This window comes from Sapajus apella, unplaced genomic scaffold, assembly GCF_009761245.1.
Source record: "Sapajus apella isolate SASKATOON/1434 unplaced genomic scaffold, GSC_monkey_1.0 scaffold72, whole genome shotgun sequence".
Lineage (NCBI taxonomy): Eukaryota > Metazoa > Chordata > Mammalia > Primates > Cebidae > Sapajus > Sapajus apella.
This window is the reverse complement of record NW_022437012.1, coordinates 8423579-8443218: the sequence shown is the minus strand read 5'-3', so window position 1 is coordinate 8443218 and position 19640 is coordinate 8423579. Positions and strand designations below refer to the sequence as shown.

The 19640-nt window shown below is 38.6% G+C and overlaps 1 protein-coding gene across 8 annotated transcripts in view; it reads left to right on the top strand.

Moving 5' to 3' along the window:
• Positions 1-19640, top strand: part of NCKAP5 (NCK associated protein 5) — a 976754-nt gene that overhangs the window by 640198 nt on the left and 316916 nt on the right. For all 8 annotated transcript variants that reach the window (XM_032250728.1, XM_032250729.1, XM_032250731.1 and 5 more), the window contains one exon: positions 14717-14804. In XM_032250728.1, coding sequence (XP_032106619.1) covers positions 14717-14804 — 88 coding nt within the window. The remainder of the gene's footprint in view (positions 1-14716; positions 14805-19640) is intronic.

Below are 19640 nucleotides of genomic sequence, written 5' to 3'. Positions count from 1 at the left end.
TCAATATCTTGACAGACTTTTGTACTTCAGTGTTCCTACGGATCAAGCATGCTACTTATTGAAGTGTCTTGAGTTGTGTATTTTAAACAATAAATATTGGGTAAAAATAGTGAAACATTAGAAATATCCTTTTACCAACACCACCTAGAAACCACCTCTTCCACTTTCCTTGCCAATAAAACTTGGAAGGTTATAAAGCTTTTTGCAAGTATAGGCTGGGTTTCCATGTTTATAGATATTTGCTATAAAATAGGCTACATCAAAAACATACCTATTAACTATCTTACTGAAGGCTTGATAGACTTTGAAGTTGTCTGTTTGAAGATTCTCCCACTAGAGGGAACTCACTTGTGGACAATTCAAAGATCTCAGGGAAACTAATTGTGTCGGCTGGCAATCAATTTGGCATGAGGGAAAGGAGAGTGACAATCACTATTTAGATGGGAGGTGAGAGAAAAGCCTCAATAGTGACAGCTCAGTCACCCAACAGAGAGAAAAAGTAGTAACACCCAATGGGAAAAGGCCACCAAGAGCAACACTTACTTGAATTTCAGCCCTGAATCACTGGGTGACAACTGTAAAGTCAGTAAGGCTGGGCAGCCGGTCCCTGAGTAGTAATTCCATATGTATCTTCGGTCCTCACAATGCACATATAGAAGACAACATATTAGTACCAATATCTGGTTCTCTTCTCTTTGCTGGGCACTCAGAAGACTAAGTTTACCAGCTACCCTAGCAGTGAGTTGGGCCATGTGACTAGTCCTGGCCAGTAGCCCTTAAACTGAAGTGGCAGTTCTGGAATGAGGGAGTGAAAATCCATATTAAATTCTCCAGGTTCTATTTTCCACCCATAGAGAAAACTTTATATTGAGAGTGGGGCAGGCTAAATACTTGAGTCATTCCATTGATAGGAAGATCATAATCTTTATCATCCAAACCAAGATGATTTTGGACTGAAAGGGGCGCTGTTAATAATTTTGCCAGGACAGTAAACTTCAGCTGAACTGTCCTGGGAAACCAGGACATAGAACCCACTACCCAGGGAAGACAAGTGACTGCCCTGCTGCCCAGACGTGAAGTTGCCCAGACTTTGTGTCAATAAGAAATTAACTAAGTCAGTCACTGAGATATTGGGGTTGTTACTTCAGCATAACCTAGCCTATACTGACTAATATAATAGATTATTCTCCAAGCCAATTACTATCTGAAACTTGGAGAGAGGTGTTTGACTCTTGAACTTTCTCAAAAAAAGAGACAAAGCAGGTAGGGGCCTCTATACGGTGTTAACTTGATTGGATGGTGCTTCCAAGGATCCTATTTTCTGCCTTTTTCACATCACCACTAAAAGGTCTACTATTCAGACGGCCTGAATCTTTAAAACTATAATAAAGACAAATACCAAATTATATAGCATTTTTTATTTTGTCTTATTGCATCCTCATAACATCTCTCTGAAGTAAGTAAGACTAAGGGGATGTATTCATTTCACAGGTAATTGAGGCTCAGAAAATGTGATCTGTCCTAAGTTGCATAGTGGTGAGAATGCCTCCACTGAGCTCCACCTATGCCACTTAGGGAGCACAGGGCTGAGGTTACCCTGACCATATTGTGGCCACAAGAGTTGAGGCTAGAAGAGGATTTGGTACCGCAATTTTTCTGGATGTACTGTGGTTTACAATATCTGCTTCTTTAAGAGAAGCTACTCTGAAATATCACGAAACAAGTGTTACAAGAAGCATGCAAATTAAGAAGCAGGCCCAGAGAAGAATGTGCTGTTGGCATCCATACGGCTAGATGGATTCTTAAAGCATCTCTTTGCCACTATTCCACCTTCTTGTCCAGAAAATTTAACACATAATTTTATCTCAAATACAGCCAATTAGATTTTCTTGCCCATTTTCTACACCTCTATCAAAAAAATTAGCAACAGATTAACACTGGCTACTTAATGTGCTGCTTTGGACATTATTCAGATCCAGTGTGACTGTTGGTTGGACCTCTGCAAGCTTTAATAACTAAATACATGTTAATGTGCAAAAAACAAAACAAAATTTAAAAAACTGTTTAAGATGTGGAAAACGGGAGTTAGATTCAAAATCAGTTTGCCAGGAAGAATCAAGTTCAGTCAAGTTATTCAATACTTAATTTTCTCTGGGTCAAACTCCCGAACAGATCTGGAAGTGTGACAGACAGCATGTGGCTTGTTTGATAAATGTTCTAAGGATTAAGACAATCTAATCATGAGCCAGTTACAATTGTGGAAAATTTATAACTTATGTGAAATGCAAGGTGAACTGCATTTGAAGTATCTAACATTAGATTCAAACTTTTTAAAACATGGTGTATATTAAGAGAATTTTTTTTCTTGAAACAGTCTCACCTCACTCTGTTGCCCAGGCTGGAGTACAGTAGTGAAATTTTGGCTCACTGCAACCTTGACCTCCTGAGTCCAAGCAATCCTCCCACCTCAGCCTCCCAAATACCTGGGATTATAGACCTATGCCACTACACCCAGCTAGTTTTTGTTTTGTTTTGTTTTTTGTTTTGTTTTGTTTTGTTTTGTAGAAATAGGATTTCACCATATTGCTCAGGCTGGTCCTGAACTCCTGAGCTCAAGTTAACCTCCTGCCTTAGCCTCCCATAGTGTTCAGATTACTATTGTGTGCCACTGTGCCCAGCCAAGAGAAGGAATCTTGATTGTCCAGGCCATGTTTTATTTTTCTTTCACTGTGGTAAAATTATAAAACGCTCATCATTATCAAACGGGGGAAAAAGGATCCAGGTTGTTATTACAATTGTTTTTTAGAAGAGAACTGCCTCTAATTAGAATTTAAGGTATATCCACACTATAAATTATTTTTATTATTCCTATAACAGTGGCCAATAAAGATAAATATGAAGAACCAATAGTAAATTCAGCCATCTTCAAAGTTCTCCCAATATTTGAATACTGAGCTGTAAAGATGTATCCCCAAAGTAATAGATTTATTTTAAAAGCAGTTGTCCTGGCAATTCAGAGTTCTTTTTGAGGAGCATCAGACTCAGAGAATGTTTGTGCTTCAGATTACTCAAGAAAATAAAAAGCAGACCTAAAGCTCGGTGTGTTGTGGAATTTTATTATTTTGACACATTTGACAAGGACACATCTGACAAGGATACATTCTGAAGTTGAGTAGATAAGCTCATGAAACTGAACATGGAAAATGATATTAACTATTGACTATGTATTAATAAAATTAATCACATTAATAATTATAATTATTACATTACTTTAAAACCTGGCTCTATTTAGGGAAATAACCCATTTTGTAGATTAGTTGTGCATTATCTAGATATAGTCCCAGTCCTGACTTCAAACTGTTAACCAGGCAAGTAAAAGCCATTGAGGTATGTTTCTCCTTTGTGGCATTTACTTGCATGTGTGAGATATTCTTTCTCCCTCCCCCTCTCTTTCTGGATGAATGTGAACTCTACAAACACATGAACCCATAAATGCAATTTTGTATTCTGCCACTGTTGAGGAAAAACACTTGAGATTTGTTTGCTAACATTCAGGGGAGTCCCTTCTACTCCATGTGCAAATGGAACTTCTCTGAATGCCCTTTCCCAATTGGCCTTTCTCCATGCAGTGAGCTTCCCATGCAGGATCAGTGCAAGCCTGCCTAGGAGAAAATTTATGTCACTTTCTCTTCACATAGAGATAGCCCTGGAGTGAATATGATGCAGTAATTCAAATTGGACTAGCACCTTTCGATCTGTTAACGAATGCTGTTGCATCCCCATGAGTGAATTAGAGCACTGTGGTTTCTGTGCAGTGGTATTATTCTAGCAAAATTTGTGCTGAATTAAAAATATACATCATCTAGGAAAGAAGAAACTCCAGTCCTCCAACATTTATCCAGAGTCAGTTTCTGTTTCAGTGCAGTTTTCAGTTATGTTCACTGTAGATTTACTGTTCCTAACTATTGCAGCGAGGATAAGCAGAGATTGGGTTAAGAGCATCCAAGTCACAACCAACCTGGGGATTGTTTCTGCTTACATGCTTAGATGTGCTAGCTTGTAACGGAGGAAATTCTCATTTCTAAGGAAACAAGTGGTGCAGCTGGGCAGAACCCAGTTCTAAACCATCACGGTTTCCACGTGAACAGTTTACTCTCAGAATTGAAAATCAGTCCGTTTTCCTTTAGACTCCCAGACTTGAGGGAAGCTTTGTATTGCAATTAAAATGAAAAGGTAGGATACTTTTCTGAGGAAGGCAATGGAACTAGAATGAGAAACAGAAACTTTAAAGCAAATTATATGGAAGGCAATGCAAAGTATGTTCTTCATTAAGATCGTTTTCTTATCCTGTCTCTCCCAGGTAGAAGGTCAGTGGGCTGTCTTGGCAGAGATAGTCTGCCAGGAACCTAATAATGGTTAAATTAGGGATTGAATCTAGAACACTTTCTCATTGAGGTACTGTCCTAAACACCATAGCTAATCAGCTGAGTTGAAGCATATGGACATGCAATGCAACAAAAGGAACAGTTAGATATTTGGTTTGTTTTACTCCTGACCAGTGGCCTTGCATCTTAGCTTCTAGTGTCATAGCTGAACACTTAACCCCTTCAGTCTTGCTGGCATTTCTCACTTGTCACTACTTCCCTTTGACTAGTTACATGCATATATATAGGTCTGTGGGAAGTGAAAATATAAAGACACAGGGAATGAACAATTGCAAAAAATCTGTTAGGTTCATTAATTCACTCCACAAATAATTTATCAAATACCTAACCAGTAACTAAGCTATGCATAGTTCCTAGGGATTGCATAAATAAAAAGGCATAGTCAATGACCTCAAGAAAACTCAGACATCATTAATAAGTACTGTCACTCTATGACAGAGGAGAGTTCAGAGTGTTAAGAAACACAAAGGGAGGGTTTCCTTAGGGAAAGAACAGGTTAAGCCCTGGCTCTGTGTTTTCTGTGGCATTTGAGTGGAATTGAGAGGGCCCGATGAGCAGGATGTATATTTCCATGGATAGCTGGTCTTAAATGTTTCAACAGGTAAATAACAGTTGTTATAATACACAGTAGTTTCACCTTTTCCAAGGTTTTACTTTCTACAGTTTTAGTTACCCAAAGTTAACCAGTCCAACAATTGGTGAGGACTGTATAATAAGATATTTTGAGAGAGAGGGAGAGACTACATTTGCATAACTTTTATTACAGTGTGTTGTCATAATTATTCTATTTGATTATTAGTTGTTACTGTTGATCTCTTGCTGTGCCTAATTTATACAATAAAGTTTATCATAGACATGCATATATAGGAAAAAGCATATTGTATATGAAAGGCTCCATACTATCCAAGGTTTTAGGCATTCACTGAGAGAATCTTGGAATATATCCCCCATGGCTAAGGGAGACTGCTATATCACTGTGCATAAAACCTGGATCTAGAAGAATTTTGATCTAACTGGGAGAAAAGATTGACTAATGCAAGTACAGTTGCCCTCAGTTTCTATGAGGGATTGATTCCAGGACCCGTCTTCAGACACCAGAATCTGGGGATGCTCAACTTTCTTATATAAAATGGCAGAATACCATATTTTCATATAATCTACACACATCATCCTGTATACTTTAAATCATCTCTAGATAGCTTTTAATACCTAATACGATGCCTACACATCACTTCATTCCTGTGGATTTAATGTAGTACTCAGTGCATGGCAAATTCAAGAATCGCAGTTTGGAACTTTGTGCAGTTTTTTTCCTGCATATTTTCAATCTATGATTGGTCGAATCCACAGATGCAGGACTCACAGACACAGAGAGCTAACCATACAGCATTTGCAAGTAACAAGAACCCATCGATCCAGATGTTACCAAGTGATAACAGTATAGCAGAAAATGTTCATACCCAGCCAAGTAAACACCAGGGTGGTTTAAATATTTCAGTGAATGCTGATGTGGCACAGTAGAAAAACATGACCAGTTTGGAGTCAAATTGTTCCAATACCAACTCTACTATTACTGGGAATATCACCTTGAATGAGTTCCGTATTCTCATGGAAACTCAATGCATTTTTAAATAAATGAAATAATTAATACATAGCTAAGTACATTAAAAAATGGGCCTGTGGGCTTGTATGGATTCAATTAGTGTCCTTCAAACAGTAGTTGTAACACTGTTTGTGTGTGTGTTTAAAACCCATGTGATTTTAAAATTTTGTCACTTTAATGTTGAGCTTTTCTCTAGTTGTTTGAATTCTCTAGGAATTCTGTGTGAATGGAGGAAGAAATATTCAATTTCTACAAAACAGAATTAAGCAATAAGACAAGGTTTTGTGAGTATGCTGGTTGTCTTAAATAAGAATTACTCAGATTTCTTCATTTCCCACCTTTAACATCTGAGAGGCTAAGTCTAGATTAGCAGGAACATAGAGCTTTCCTGTTGCATAGGGAAAATACTTTCATTCATCATCATCTGTAGACTTAGCCAAGAGATTGGAGTTGAAAGGAGCCACATGCAGTATTCAGGAAGTCTTGAGAAAGCTTCCCATTTCCAGTACTAGAGAGAGCTGAAAGGACAGAAAAGGAGAGAGAAACAGAAGAGTGAAACAAGTACTTTAGTTGGTAGATTACATGAAGGACAGAGGGGTGCTTAGATTGCTGCTTTCCATTTAAGATTTAGGGAAAGGACCATGGGCTGTGTATTGACTCAGATGAACTGGGGCATGGGACACCCCCTTGGTGATCTAGTATGCACATTCAGGAAGGAGTTTTACCTTTCCAGGCTGACCTCACATTTTTTGTGGTTTACAGAATTAGAGAGCAAAGGAGTCTAGTTTGGGGTCTGAGATGTTATAGCAAGGGCACCCCACAGCAGTGTCTGCAGATGGGCTGCCAGGTTAGCATGCTGAGCGGTGGTGACAGCAAAGATTCAGGGCACTGCAACCAGCAGAAGCTAAGATGAAGAACAGTCCAAGTGCCATACTCCCAAACTCTGCAAAGCAGAACAAAAAGCCTGGGAGCTCTCCCAGCCTCAGAACCTTTAGATACAGGACCAGTGGCAAACCTATAAACAAAGGGCTTTTGCCCAGATTTAAGATGACACCACAGCTGAGTCCCCTACTCTACAAGGACCCTAATGCACCCGACCAGACTTGTGTGTACCTATGAACTACCTATGGGAGAGAAGCAGTGTGCCCCTCTTCTGCTGAGAGGCTAAACATTTTTACTGAAGAGATAAATGTTCTATATGAACTTTGTCAATACTTCATTATAAAAAATTGTAAACATACAGAAAAGTTGAATTTTACAATGAATACCAAATACTAACTAGATTCTGCAACTCACATTTTTATATACTGTACTTGTTTTACCACATATCTAGCTACCTATTTACCTTTTTCTTTGTCCATCAATTTGTCTCTTTTTTTATGCATTTCAAAGTAACTCAATTGTAATCCCAGCACTTTGGGAGGCTGAGACGTGAAGCTAAGGAGTTTGAGGCCAGCCTGGGCAACATGGGAAAACCCTGTCTCTCCAAAAAATACAAAAATTAGCCAGGCATTGATGGCTCATGCCTGTAGTCCCAGCTATCAGGAAGCTGAGGCTAGAAAATCACTTGAACCTGGGAAGTGAAGGTTGCAGAGTCGAGATTGCACCACTGCAACCTTCCAGCCTGGGTGACAGAGTGAGACCCTGTCTCAAAATAATAATAATAATAATAAGTTGAAGGCATATTCCCAAGATGTGCATATATCAATAATTGCAGTTCCATATGTGTTTACAGTTCTCTTTTGATAAAATTTACATACAATGAAATACATAAATCTTAAATGTAATATAGGCTGAATTTCAACAAATGCATATACCTGTGCAGTCCAAATTCCTATGGAGTTCCAGAACATTACTCTCATCCCAGGAAGTTCCTTTATGTCCTTACTAGTTAATCCCTGCCATCACCCAAGACGATTGCTGTTCTTAAATTTTCCACCATAGATTAATTTTGCCTATACTAGAATTTCATATAAATGGAATCACATAGTACTTTGTCTCTTGGGTGTGGCTTCTTTCACTTAGCATAGTTTGTGAGATTCTTCAATGTTGCTGTATGCATCAGTTATTCCTTTTGATAGCTGATACATATTCCAGTGTAGGAAATGCATATGATAGTTACATGTTGATAGACATATGTTTTAGTTTTTTAAATTTAAAATTTTAATTGAAAAATTTTAGAAATCCATCTTATTAGACTAGAGTTAGGATTTAAACTAGGATTTTAGACAAGAGTTAATGCTAGTCATATTGTGAAGGTTCAAGGAAGACTAGTTTGGTTATATACAAATAAATGAATTTGTTTCTCTTGAACATCCAAGTTGAAGTATGTGTAAATTTTTAACACTGCTACATAGGCATACAATAACAGGGAGCTAGTATTTTATTGTTATTATTCCTTCTTTTCCAGCAGATATGGGAAATATGCTGGTCCTCATTGTTGCCATTGGCCCTAGAAGATGAGCATTGTTCTTTACATGGGGCTGTGTTGTGTCAGGATTTTCTAGGAAGGAGTCCTAGGGTGAAGGAGGGTTGCTGCAGTGACCCCATTCCCCCTGCCTCTTCCTAATTTAACTGCAGCCTCTTTCTTCCTGTCATTAAATAAAGTTCAGTCATCATGGGACCCTTGCTTAAATTGACACAGTTTCTCAAAGTGAGAAGATTGGGAATCAAATACAGTGAAACACACGGAAAGGCAATTTGCAAGTTTCAGCAGCAGCTCTTGACAAACTTCATGGTATGGGGGAATCAAAGGGAATGTGATGGGCACTTCTTACAGCCTCTCACCCGGGCACTTGCAGCCTTTCACCCGACTAGAAGAATGTGAAGGAATATTGAATAATTTCATTGTTAATTTCACCATTAATTTGGCATTCAATTAATCACCTAGTAAACATGTTAAAATATTTCTTAAAGACAAAATTTAATTTGGTTCAGTCTTCAATTGAATGAGCCCTATCAGTTATCAGTGTGGGTTGGAGAGAATGACTTCTTGAGGGGCTTCTTGTTTTCTGTTCTTTTCTATTTCTGTCAAAAATGAAGTTAGCCTCAATTGAATATCTGAATATAGGAGTCAACAAAGAACAATTTGGCGTAATAATTGGATCAGTCCCTAGAATGTCATTAATCAAAATAAAGGGCTGTATTTGCAGTTGGGGTTGGAGGGAAGGCATGTGAAAAAGCCCACAGGCATTTACAAGTTGGAATAAACAGGTTCTAATGTACCTTGGAGTAATATTTTCCAACACTGCTTTCATTATTGAATAAGTCAAGGTCTTCAAAGTCCAAATCATATTATCTGATTACAAAGAAGGCCTTTAATATTATCAGGTGTTGTCTTACCATGAAAGTGTTCAGGAAACCATTGTATTTTAACATTTTCTTTCAGAAGGACCTTCCTTTGGTGTCTAGACAGGCAAGCTCTTGAGACATTGAAAACAGATCCAATGACAAGTACCCCAGCGGTCTGCACTTTAAAAGGGGGTCAATGACAAAGATCTCATGGGAACAGGGAGCGATTTTAGTTAAAATGGCTCAGTAATCTTGCTCTTGTGTGCTTTTGAATTGTTACTTTCCTCATGCATTATTTTTTAATGTGCTATTTTCCTAATTCTAACTTAGTGCCCTTCTTAAGCAAGGTTTATGCTTTCCCCAGACGAAACACTATAATAAGAATTTATTGATTACATAATGTGTACCTTAAAAAATTGAATCTATTTTAACAAAATAAAATGTCTGCATTTATGCCTAATGTTAGCTGAGACATACTGTTTGCTATATATTTGGTGTATTTCCTCTGGCTGTCCCAGAAGTTAACTTTTTAAAAAATAGTTCACTTGTTGTACATTAGAATGTATTACAACTCATTAAGTATAATTTTGGTTTCTATATTTTTAGTTACGGCAGCTACTTGATCAATATTTAGGGAAAAAGGGTCTTAGTTTTAGGTGGGTGAAAGGGATGGAGAGCTAGAAAACATGGATAATAGCTGGTTGCAGTGTTTAAGGATAAATTGCAATCAGCTATTCAATAAACAAACAAACAAACAAAAAACACAAAATTCTGCCCAAGCCTGAACCACAGGGAGGAATTGGCTTATCTCTAAATCATATTGGGAAGACTGATGATGGAACTGTACTATGAGCTGACTAGTAATGCAAACTTTCATTATCTATCAGAATAATAAAATGAAGCAAAATGTCAGCGGGCATCAAACAACAGTGGATGATGCCTCAGTCTTTGATTTTCGGGAAATTAGAGAAGTTTGTTAAATGAGAATTTTTTAAAAAGATGTCATCAGGGAGTAAATAATGGCATATTCTTATCAGGTTCAAAACATTTTCTCTGTGACCTGAGACATAGAGGTTATAAAAAGATAGGACAACTTGATTTTTTACCAAGGGTTGGGATGGGGCCTGGTGACTCTGTTCCAAGATGTAGGTGGGAAATGTAATTGGTTTTAATTAATCAAAGTAGTGCCAGAAAAATGTTTACCGTATTACTAAGGGTTCTGAAATGTTCAAGTTTGTTTTAACAATTTCCTGTCCACCCCCACTTTCTCCTATTTTTTAAGTATAAAGCCAAGAAAAATGAGGGAAAGGTGACTTCATGTTTTTCTTTTTGATCCAGCAACTTGTGTCAAGAGCTTATAATTAAACAGAAGAGAAAATTCAGCAAGATGTACTTTGAGACAGAATTCTGTTTTTGGTAAAAAATAATATTTCATTTTAACTGAGTTCTAACTATTTGGCCACTTTTAAGTCAGATGTTTATAAATGATTGAAATAAGAATTAAAAGAAGACGTACAGCTTCTGTGCTAAGCTGGGAAGAAAGTAGACTAATATTTAGAAAACCAGAAGACTAGGCCCTGATCTGCCAGGAACAAGCTGAGTGATCTTGGGCAAGCCCTAGGACCACTGTCATTACTTCCTTGCTTATGACAATTTGACAAACATGATGGAAAATTAACTACCACTCAAGAGCTTGTTTACCTAAAATTAAATAAAGTATTAGCAATTGGTTCTGATCACTTATTGTTTCAGAATTTGTGATTTCTTTGCACCGATTTTTTCTTTTCACTTAAGCTTAGTTTTTCTCGTGCTCTCTCCGGGTCAGAAATGGTATGATTGCCTTCTTGGGCTCAGCATCCAAAGTTGTTTGCCAAGATAACTCCTGGTTAGGAGTTAAAATTCTTACTCATTTAAAACCATTTTCCTGAATGTCAGTAAGGTAAGGTAGAAAGAGGCTTCTGTATTTAGAGTCAATAAAAATGATTTCATCCAAACTCCCTATCCAGCTAACTATGATCCCTTCAATAAGCCAACTCACCTTTTTATGCCTTAGGTGTCTCATCTAGCAAAGAGAAAGAATAAGTTTTTAAAAGTAAATTATAATGATTAACAGATGAGTTATTTGACAAGTTAAAAGTACTATTAAATTGAGTTATTATTCATAACATAAGATTTGTGAAATATAGGGAACAGCTTCTGCTCTCTCAACTGGATACATGCAGAGGTGGCTTGTATAAATGTACGGTCACAAATCATTCTTGGAGTACTCATAACCAGTGTCCACCACCTTCCTGAAAGCCCAAATGAGTCCTGGTGCTATCCTCTGTGAAGGCAGAATTTCTCCAGTTAATAATCCAGGTCTAGTCTGTCCCAGTTGTCTGCAGTTTCCTCTGGTGCTGAGTAGTTGTGTGCCATATTAGAAAGGTGGCATTTCCATCCCGCTTACTGCAATGGCCTTCCCACAGCAGTGGATTCACTGGTCTCCTAGAGCCCTTAATTTGTCATATGGGAAACCCTTAGGAAGAGCGAGAAGCTGGATCAGCCTGCTTTTCCTCACAATTCTCTTCAGCCAGTATCATACTGAGTCACTAAAATACATGCTTCAAGATGGGACTGGAAAAGACGGCCAGCTCACATTCTGGGCAGTGAGCACCATGTTCAGGGCGTTGAGTTCAGGCTTCTTGCTCCCAGAGTTTGGGTCTGTGAATCTTCATGGGTGGGCCCCAATGATGAGGTCATTCAGACACAGTCTGAACCTACGGGGTGAGTGTCTGGCATAGAGTAACTACTTCAACCTTTAAAAAATGAATTAGCAAAGGATTCATATAATGTCTACTGAGTATGTATTTTATCTGCAATTGAGAGAGATACATTAGAAGTACATGGCACTGTCCTGCACTAAATGTTGTCATTTCTTCCAGAAGATAAGGCTTGTGTATACAAAATATTTGAGCATTAAAGTGAAGGATTTTTAAGTGATAGAATTAATGGTTTAAAGTATAGGGCTATAGGAATTCAAAGAAGCAGGAGATCAATGAGTAGATAACTTAGGAAGTAAAACTTAAGGTAAAGTTCCTTAAGGTTTCTTAAGGGAAAGTAACTTAAGTTAGAAACCTTAAGTTTCTAATTCTACTTAAGGTAAAGTTTCACTTCCTGAGATACCTCCTTTTCCTAAGATATCTGGAAGTGGGATGAAATCTAGGAGGATGAAAAGGAGGTAGCATTCTAAGAAGTATCACCATCATAAGCAAATGTCTGGAAATGGAAGTGGGTGTGTTTCCTTTACTCTTTACTTCTTGTTAATGGGGAATCACTGGAGGAGTATATTTAAAACAAAACAGGATTATAACATGTAATAGATATTATAATTTGTAGAAATACTCATAAATGTGTATAAAGATGTATGTGTAAAGATGTTGATTATTTGAAATAACAAAAATTTGAAGTAATTTAAATTCTATAAGTAGGGAAATGCTTAAGTCACTTACATTCCCAGCATGACATACCAGAAAGTACATTCATGTGCCACATAATGATATTTTGTCAGCAGTGGACTGGATGCAAAATAGTGGTCTCTTAAAACTATAATGCAACCGAAAAATTCCTGTTGTCTGGTGACATCTTGATGATCCTGACCCTGCATAGGACTAGACTAATGTGTTTATTTGTGCCTTAGTTTTTAATAACTTAATGTAAAATGTTAGTTTTGTTCTGTTTTGTTTTGAGACAGAGTTTTGCTCTTGTGGCCCAGGCTGGAGTGCAGTGGCATGATCTCAGCTCGCTGCAGTCTCTGCCTCCGGTTCAAGCAATTCTTGTGCCTCAGCCTCCCAACTAGCTGTATTACAGGTGCGTGCCACCATGCCTGGCTAATTTTTTGTAGTTTTAGTAGGCATGGGATTTCACCAGGCTGCTCTTGAACTCCTGACCTCAGCCTCCCAAACTGTTGGGATTGCAGGCATAACCCACTGTGCTTTTTTTTTTCAGACAAAGTCTCTCTCTGTCACCCAGATGGAGTGCAGTGGCGCAATCTTAGCTCACTGCAACATCCGCTTCCCGGGTTCAAGCAATTCTTTTGTCTCAGCCTCCCAAGCAGCTGGGATTACAGATGCATGCCACCACGCCCGGCTAATTTTTGTATTTTTAGTAGAGACGGGGTTTCACCATATTGATCAGGCATGTTTAGAACTCCTAACCTCAGGTAATCCACCCACCTCGGCCTCCAAAAGTGCTGGGATTACAGGTGTGCACCACCATGCCCCGCCCAAAAATATTTTTAAAAACAATTTTTTAAAAGCTTATATACTAAGGACATAGAGAAAATATTTTTATATAATTTAGACAAAATGTTTATGTTTTAAGATAAATGCTATTACAAGCATCAAATAGTTTTTTTTTTAATTTAAGTTTATAAAGCAAAAATTATAGTAAGCTAAGGTTTATTATCGAAGAAAGAAAACTTTTTTATCAGTTTAGTGTAGTGTAAGTATACAGTGTTTACAGTGTACAGTAATGTCCTGGGCCTTCACAATCACCCACCCCTCACTCACTGACTCACCCAGAGCAACTTCCAGTCCTGTGAGCTCTATTTGTGGCGAGTGGCCTATATAGGTAAACCACTTTATATCTTTTATATGGTATTTTTCCTGTACCTTTTCTATATTAGGTATGTTTAGATTCACAAATACTATTGTTTTATAATTTTCCTACAGTGCTCAGGACCTTAACATATTACACAGGATTGTAGCCTAAGAGCAATAGGCAATACCTAATAGCCTAGTTATGTTGTAGGCTATCCCGTCTGTGTTTATATAAGTACACTCTGTGATCTTTGCACAATGATAAAATTACCTAATGATGCATTTGAACATTTCTCAGGGCGTATTCCTGTCAGGAAGCAATGTATGACTGTAGTTGAGAAGAATGAAGTAAACCTCTTAGTGCTGTCCTAGAAAGACCATCACAGAAAGAAATGACAGTAGATTAATGGAAAAAATGCATTCTTATACTATTGGTTACCTTTGAAAATTGATGTTTAAAAATCAAAGTGGCATTTCAGGAAGATTGATGTGGTGATACCGTGTCAAATTAAAAGGAGGTGATTGGAAATGAAGAGGGATATTGGGAAACGGGTGTATGAGTTTAGATATCCAAGGCCAACAAGGAGGACCTGAATGGTAGAGAGAGAGAATGTAAAGGCATCCTAAAGAATGGTTGCAAAGGACTTCATGACAGTTAATAGGGTTGAAGGAGAGAGAAGAGGAAAGAGATTTCCAGGTTGAAGCTTGGGAAATACACATAAAAGAGTTATTTCTGCAACTTGAGTGGATCCATGTTAACCAGAAACCTTTAAGAAATTCTTCATGTTTTTGTTTCTCAGGATGGAAGAAACAGTACGAAATCTATTGCAGAGTCAAGGATCTCCAGAGCAGAAAAAAGAAGACACTGTTAATATAATGGTCTATCAGGTACAGCGTGTTTATTACTCTTGGCCGGCTACTGGTCTACTTGTTTTTCTCATATTTCTCTAGGTTTGTCCTCTCCGACCCAGAGATAATAAAAGGTATGTTCCAGACCCCAGTGCTAGGAGCCACCTAGTCACCTCTGGTTTGAGGAATCATATACATGTTTATTCACTTCATTCATTTCTTAAACTCCTACCGTGAAACAGAGTGTAGATTTGATTCTAGGAATATGAAAAAAAAAAAAAAAAAAAAAGCTTATGGTGAATGAGAGAGACTTGTAAAAGCATTGCAGTACTCTGTGGCCAGGACTAAAGAGAAGTGTTTACAACATTCTCTGGGAACACAGGAGAGAGACTGCCTCATCCTGGCTGAGGAGTTGAGGAATAAATACTTGCCAGAGGTGTGATATTTAAGGTGGGCTTGTGGAACACAGAACTCAGTGAAAGGCATTTCAGGTAGAAGGGGTGCTTAGGTAAAGGTGCAGTGATGTGAACCTTCACAACAGGCTTGTGGAGAATAAGCAACTCCACATAATTAAGTAATGACCCGGAAATAAAAAGTTATAGTGAGACTGAGCGTGGAGGGAAGACCTAGATTAGGTCTGGGGTGTATGCAGTGCTTCTGGGTCTGGACTTGCACCTCAGGCAACAAGGAGTCTAAGGAGGCTCAAAAAGAGTAAGCAGTCAGTGAAATAACAGGTCTTTGTCTTCTCCTGATAACCTTTATCCCATTGTCCTTTAACACTAGCAACACTGCCAGGCTAGGAAGCAGGACATCTCATCTCAGTATGGTCCAGGTTGCCTACACAGGTGAGAAGGCTCTGGTACAGTGGAAAACGGAAATACAGTAGAAACAGCACTGTATATAGATATATAGATATAGATATAGATAAATTTCAGATTTCTACTGAAAATCACTTCAAATCACAAATAGAGACCCAGAATCCACTGCACAACTATGTATGGAAAGGTTAAAAAAGCAAGGACATTGGTGGAAATGTAAGGTCATCACTGGGAAGCCCTAGGTTTTTGCTAGCCAAAAAGCAAGTAGATACAGGAAAGCAAGCATAGGGACCCAGCTGATTGGTGTAACATGGCATTAGCTTACCTGAATTCATGAGTTCAGGGCTCTGCAACCCAACTGGTTGTGAAAAGGCATTGGGAGGAATATGGTAACACAAGTAAAAGTAATTAACTCCAGATAGATTAAACACTTAAACACAAGATCTAACACCATAAAAACCCTAGAAGAAAACCTAGGCAAAACCATTCAGGACGTAGGCATAAGCAAGGACTTCATGACTAAAACACCAAAAGCATTAGCAACAAAAGCCGAAATAGACAAATGGGATCTCATTAAACTCTGGAGCTTCTGTACAGCAAAAGAAATAATCATTAGAGTAGTCTGGCAACCAACAGAATGGGAAAAAAATTTTGCTGTGTCCTAAATGGTTGACTCTTATAATCTACACAGGGCTACTTCAAGAAGGTTGTAAGAACTCTTTCCTATGTGCAGTGAATATCATGCAAGGAGGGGACTTAAGCTACGTCAGAAGAAATTAGCTTCGTAAAGACAGTGGAAAATCACTAAGATCCATTTCTAGAGAAAGGGCTTAGATTCTTCTTGAAAGGGTGGTCTTGACAAAGGGAAGGCATGCTCAGCGTTTCCTGATGTGGGGTCACCTAAAGTTAGGAAAAAGATTTCAGTCCTACCAGCTCTGAATTCTTCCTAGATATTATATCTGCTTTACTACAAAGTTGAGGTGTAAGTAAAAAATGGAACTCAGTTCTGCATTGAATGGTTCGGTGCAGCCTAAAAGGTTCGTATAGATCTGTGAAAGTAAATTATTTTTTCCCCACCCCAGGTAACAGCTGGCTTCATTAGAACTAAATAATCAGGCATCACTCTTGGGCTCTATCTGATTTCTTCATGGTGGATCTCTTTCATTCAGATTCATATTTTCTTTTGCTTATTCTCTTCTGAGCTCTTTACCAGTTATTAGCCAAATCTGTGGTATAGCCATTTAACATCGGCAGCAGCATTCATTTTGTGAAACTGGAAGATGCTTAGAAAAACAGGCTTTAAGAAATGTGTTTTACAACTGTTACCTCTCCATAATGCGGTCTGTTTGTTTTGGGAAATTAACTCTTCCCTCTAGGGAGAAGACAGTCATTAACTTGAATTAATGCTACATGGTAGGGATGTTTCAGTCATTCCTTTAATTGGCCTCAGGCTCCTTATCTATAAAATGGGAGAGGAAGGTGGGTTACATGACCTGTAAAGTTTCATTGTACATTTAACAAACATTTACTGAACTTCTCGTATGCAGTAGGGACAGCCTCGTGCCCTGGGCATTAAGGAAATGAGAAAAGAGAGAAGGGCAAGTGATGCTGGGTGGCTCCAAGTCCCAGGGAGTGCCCCTTCATCTCACAGACTCTGTTATTCTAAATAAGGCTAGTTGTAGCAAAATAGTTTATGCAAGATGCATGCATGGTGATACTAGCCGAGCGCATACTTAACACCTCCCTGCTGCCAAATTCTGCTTTTTGGGCAAGAGCTGGAAAATTTGTTGCTTCATAATATGGGGTGTCATTAGCACGCCTGTCACAGATTTTCCAACTTGCAAGATTTCTCTGAAAGGAGCCAGACCCGTATAAAGCTTAGGCCTCTGGGAAAGCAGGAGTTAGTTTCATTTTCCACTGTGGTAGATGTGTTTGTTCTGAGTCTTTTATCATTGAGCTAATATAATAATAGCAGAGTAATAGCTTTCTGTGTTCCAGGGCCCTGCTAATTGTTTTGCATGCGTTAAAGGTAGTCATATTTTGTTCAGGGGTATGTTCCCGAAGACCTTTCATAATTTGTTGCTTGTATAATTTACAGCTTGCATAATTCAACATGGATTCTCTCAAAGGACAGTGGGTGTTTTCTGTTCAGCCACTGAGACGGTCCCACTATGTGGTAATCAGTGGTTTACAGTTTACCAACTTTGCCATTTTTGACCTTTTTTTAATTGGGGAGTTTGCATGATTTCAAGTTTTGTGCATGAAGTGACATTAAGAACATTTTCATGTGACCACAATTTCAAATTTGCCCCATTCAGAGCCTCATCAAATGTGACTAGACTGTAGCTCATTCTGTCTGCACAATAATTTTGTGCAGGAGATGCCCTTACTATCCCTATCTTACAGGTGTGGATATAAGCCCAGAGAGGTGAGTGCTTGCCTAAGGATGTACAACTAAGAAGTAGCCTAGAAGGGTTTTGAACCCTGGTCAGTCTGATTCTATAGCATTAGCTCTTCCAGAGAGATTACATGACAGGGCCCAAGTTAAATGATAGGGCTGCTTATTATCTACACTGAGACCTTGAGAACTGAACCTGGGCCTTTCCACTTTCTTTTTTTTTTTTTTTTTTTTTTTTTTTAAATGGAGTTTTGCTCTTGTTGCCCAGGCTAGAGTGCAATGGCGCAGTCTTGGCTCATTGCAACCTCCACCTCCCAGGTTCAAGTGATTCTCCTTCCTCAGCCTCCGAGTAGCTGGTATTACAGGTGCCCGCCACCACTCCTGGCTAATTTTTTTTGTATTTTTAATAGAGATGGGGTTTCACCATATTGGCCAGGCTTGTCTCAAACTCCTGACCTCATTATCCACCTCCCAAAGTTCTGGGATTTTAGGTGTAAGCCGCCACTCCCAGCCCTGCTTTCTATCTAGAACTCGCTCCATTCATTCCTCTGTTCGTTTGCTCACTCATTTATTCAAATGCCAGTTATTTATTTACTTTCTTATCTAAGTGTATTAGTTTCCTATTGCTGCTGTAACAAACTTGGTGGCTTAACACAATTTATTCTCTTATAATTCTGAAAGTCAAAAGTCCAAAATAATAGTATTGGTCAGGCTACATTCTTTCTGGAGGCCTCCAGGGATAAATGAATCTAGCATTCCTTAGCTTGTGGCCCCCTTGCCTCTGTCTTTCCACTCAGACTCTCCAACCCCTGGTTTCATCATCACATCTCATTTTCCTCTCTAGGGTCCATCTTACAGGGACCCTGTGATGATGTGGAGCCCAACTGGGTAATTCAGGATAATTTCCTCATCTTGAGATCCTTAAGTTGATCAAATCTGCAAAAGTCTCTTTTGCCACATAAGGTAACATGTGCTCTCAGATATCCAGGACTGGGATGTGGACATGTTTTGAGGGTAGGCATTATTCTATCACACTAAGTAGCACGTGTTAACTTCGCAGGCTGGTAGTATCCAGAAGATATTGGTTAAGTACCGGAGATGCAAAGATGCCTGACACGGGTCCTTTCTTGAAATGCTCAGCCTATAGGATGCTGGGGAGTAGAGAGATAATCACATATATTCAACAATGTAATAGAAGACAAAACAGAAGCTTGCATACATTCTGAGGGCACAAAGGAATGTGTCATGCAGCTCACTGTTCTCCCTGGAGACCCTGCCTCCTGACTCAGACTTATTTTTAATAATCCACTTCTCTTTCAGTCTCTTTTGTCTCTTGAAATGGACATGAGAGTCATGTACTTCCCCATGAGTTCCATGGCCTGCCTTTCTCAGAGCATCTTATGTTCCCACTGTTCTGGGACCATGTCTGATTATCAGGGCACATATGCTTGGTGCTTTATAGTTTACTAAGCACTTACACAAAATGGATCTCAGTGCTTGGTGCTTTACAGTTTGCAAAGTACTTACACAAAATGGATTTTATGTTTTTCTTCCAACAGCCTCTAAAGTACGTATTTTCGGGCTCATTTTTTGATGAGGCTCATATGGGTCTCGGATCTTCAGGGAATGGGATGTGGATATCTTTTGAGAATGAAGTCG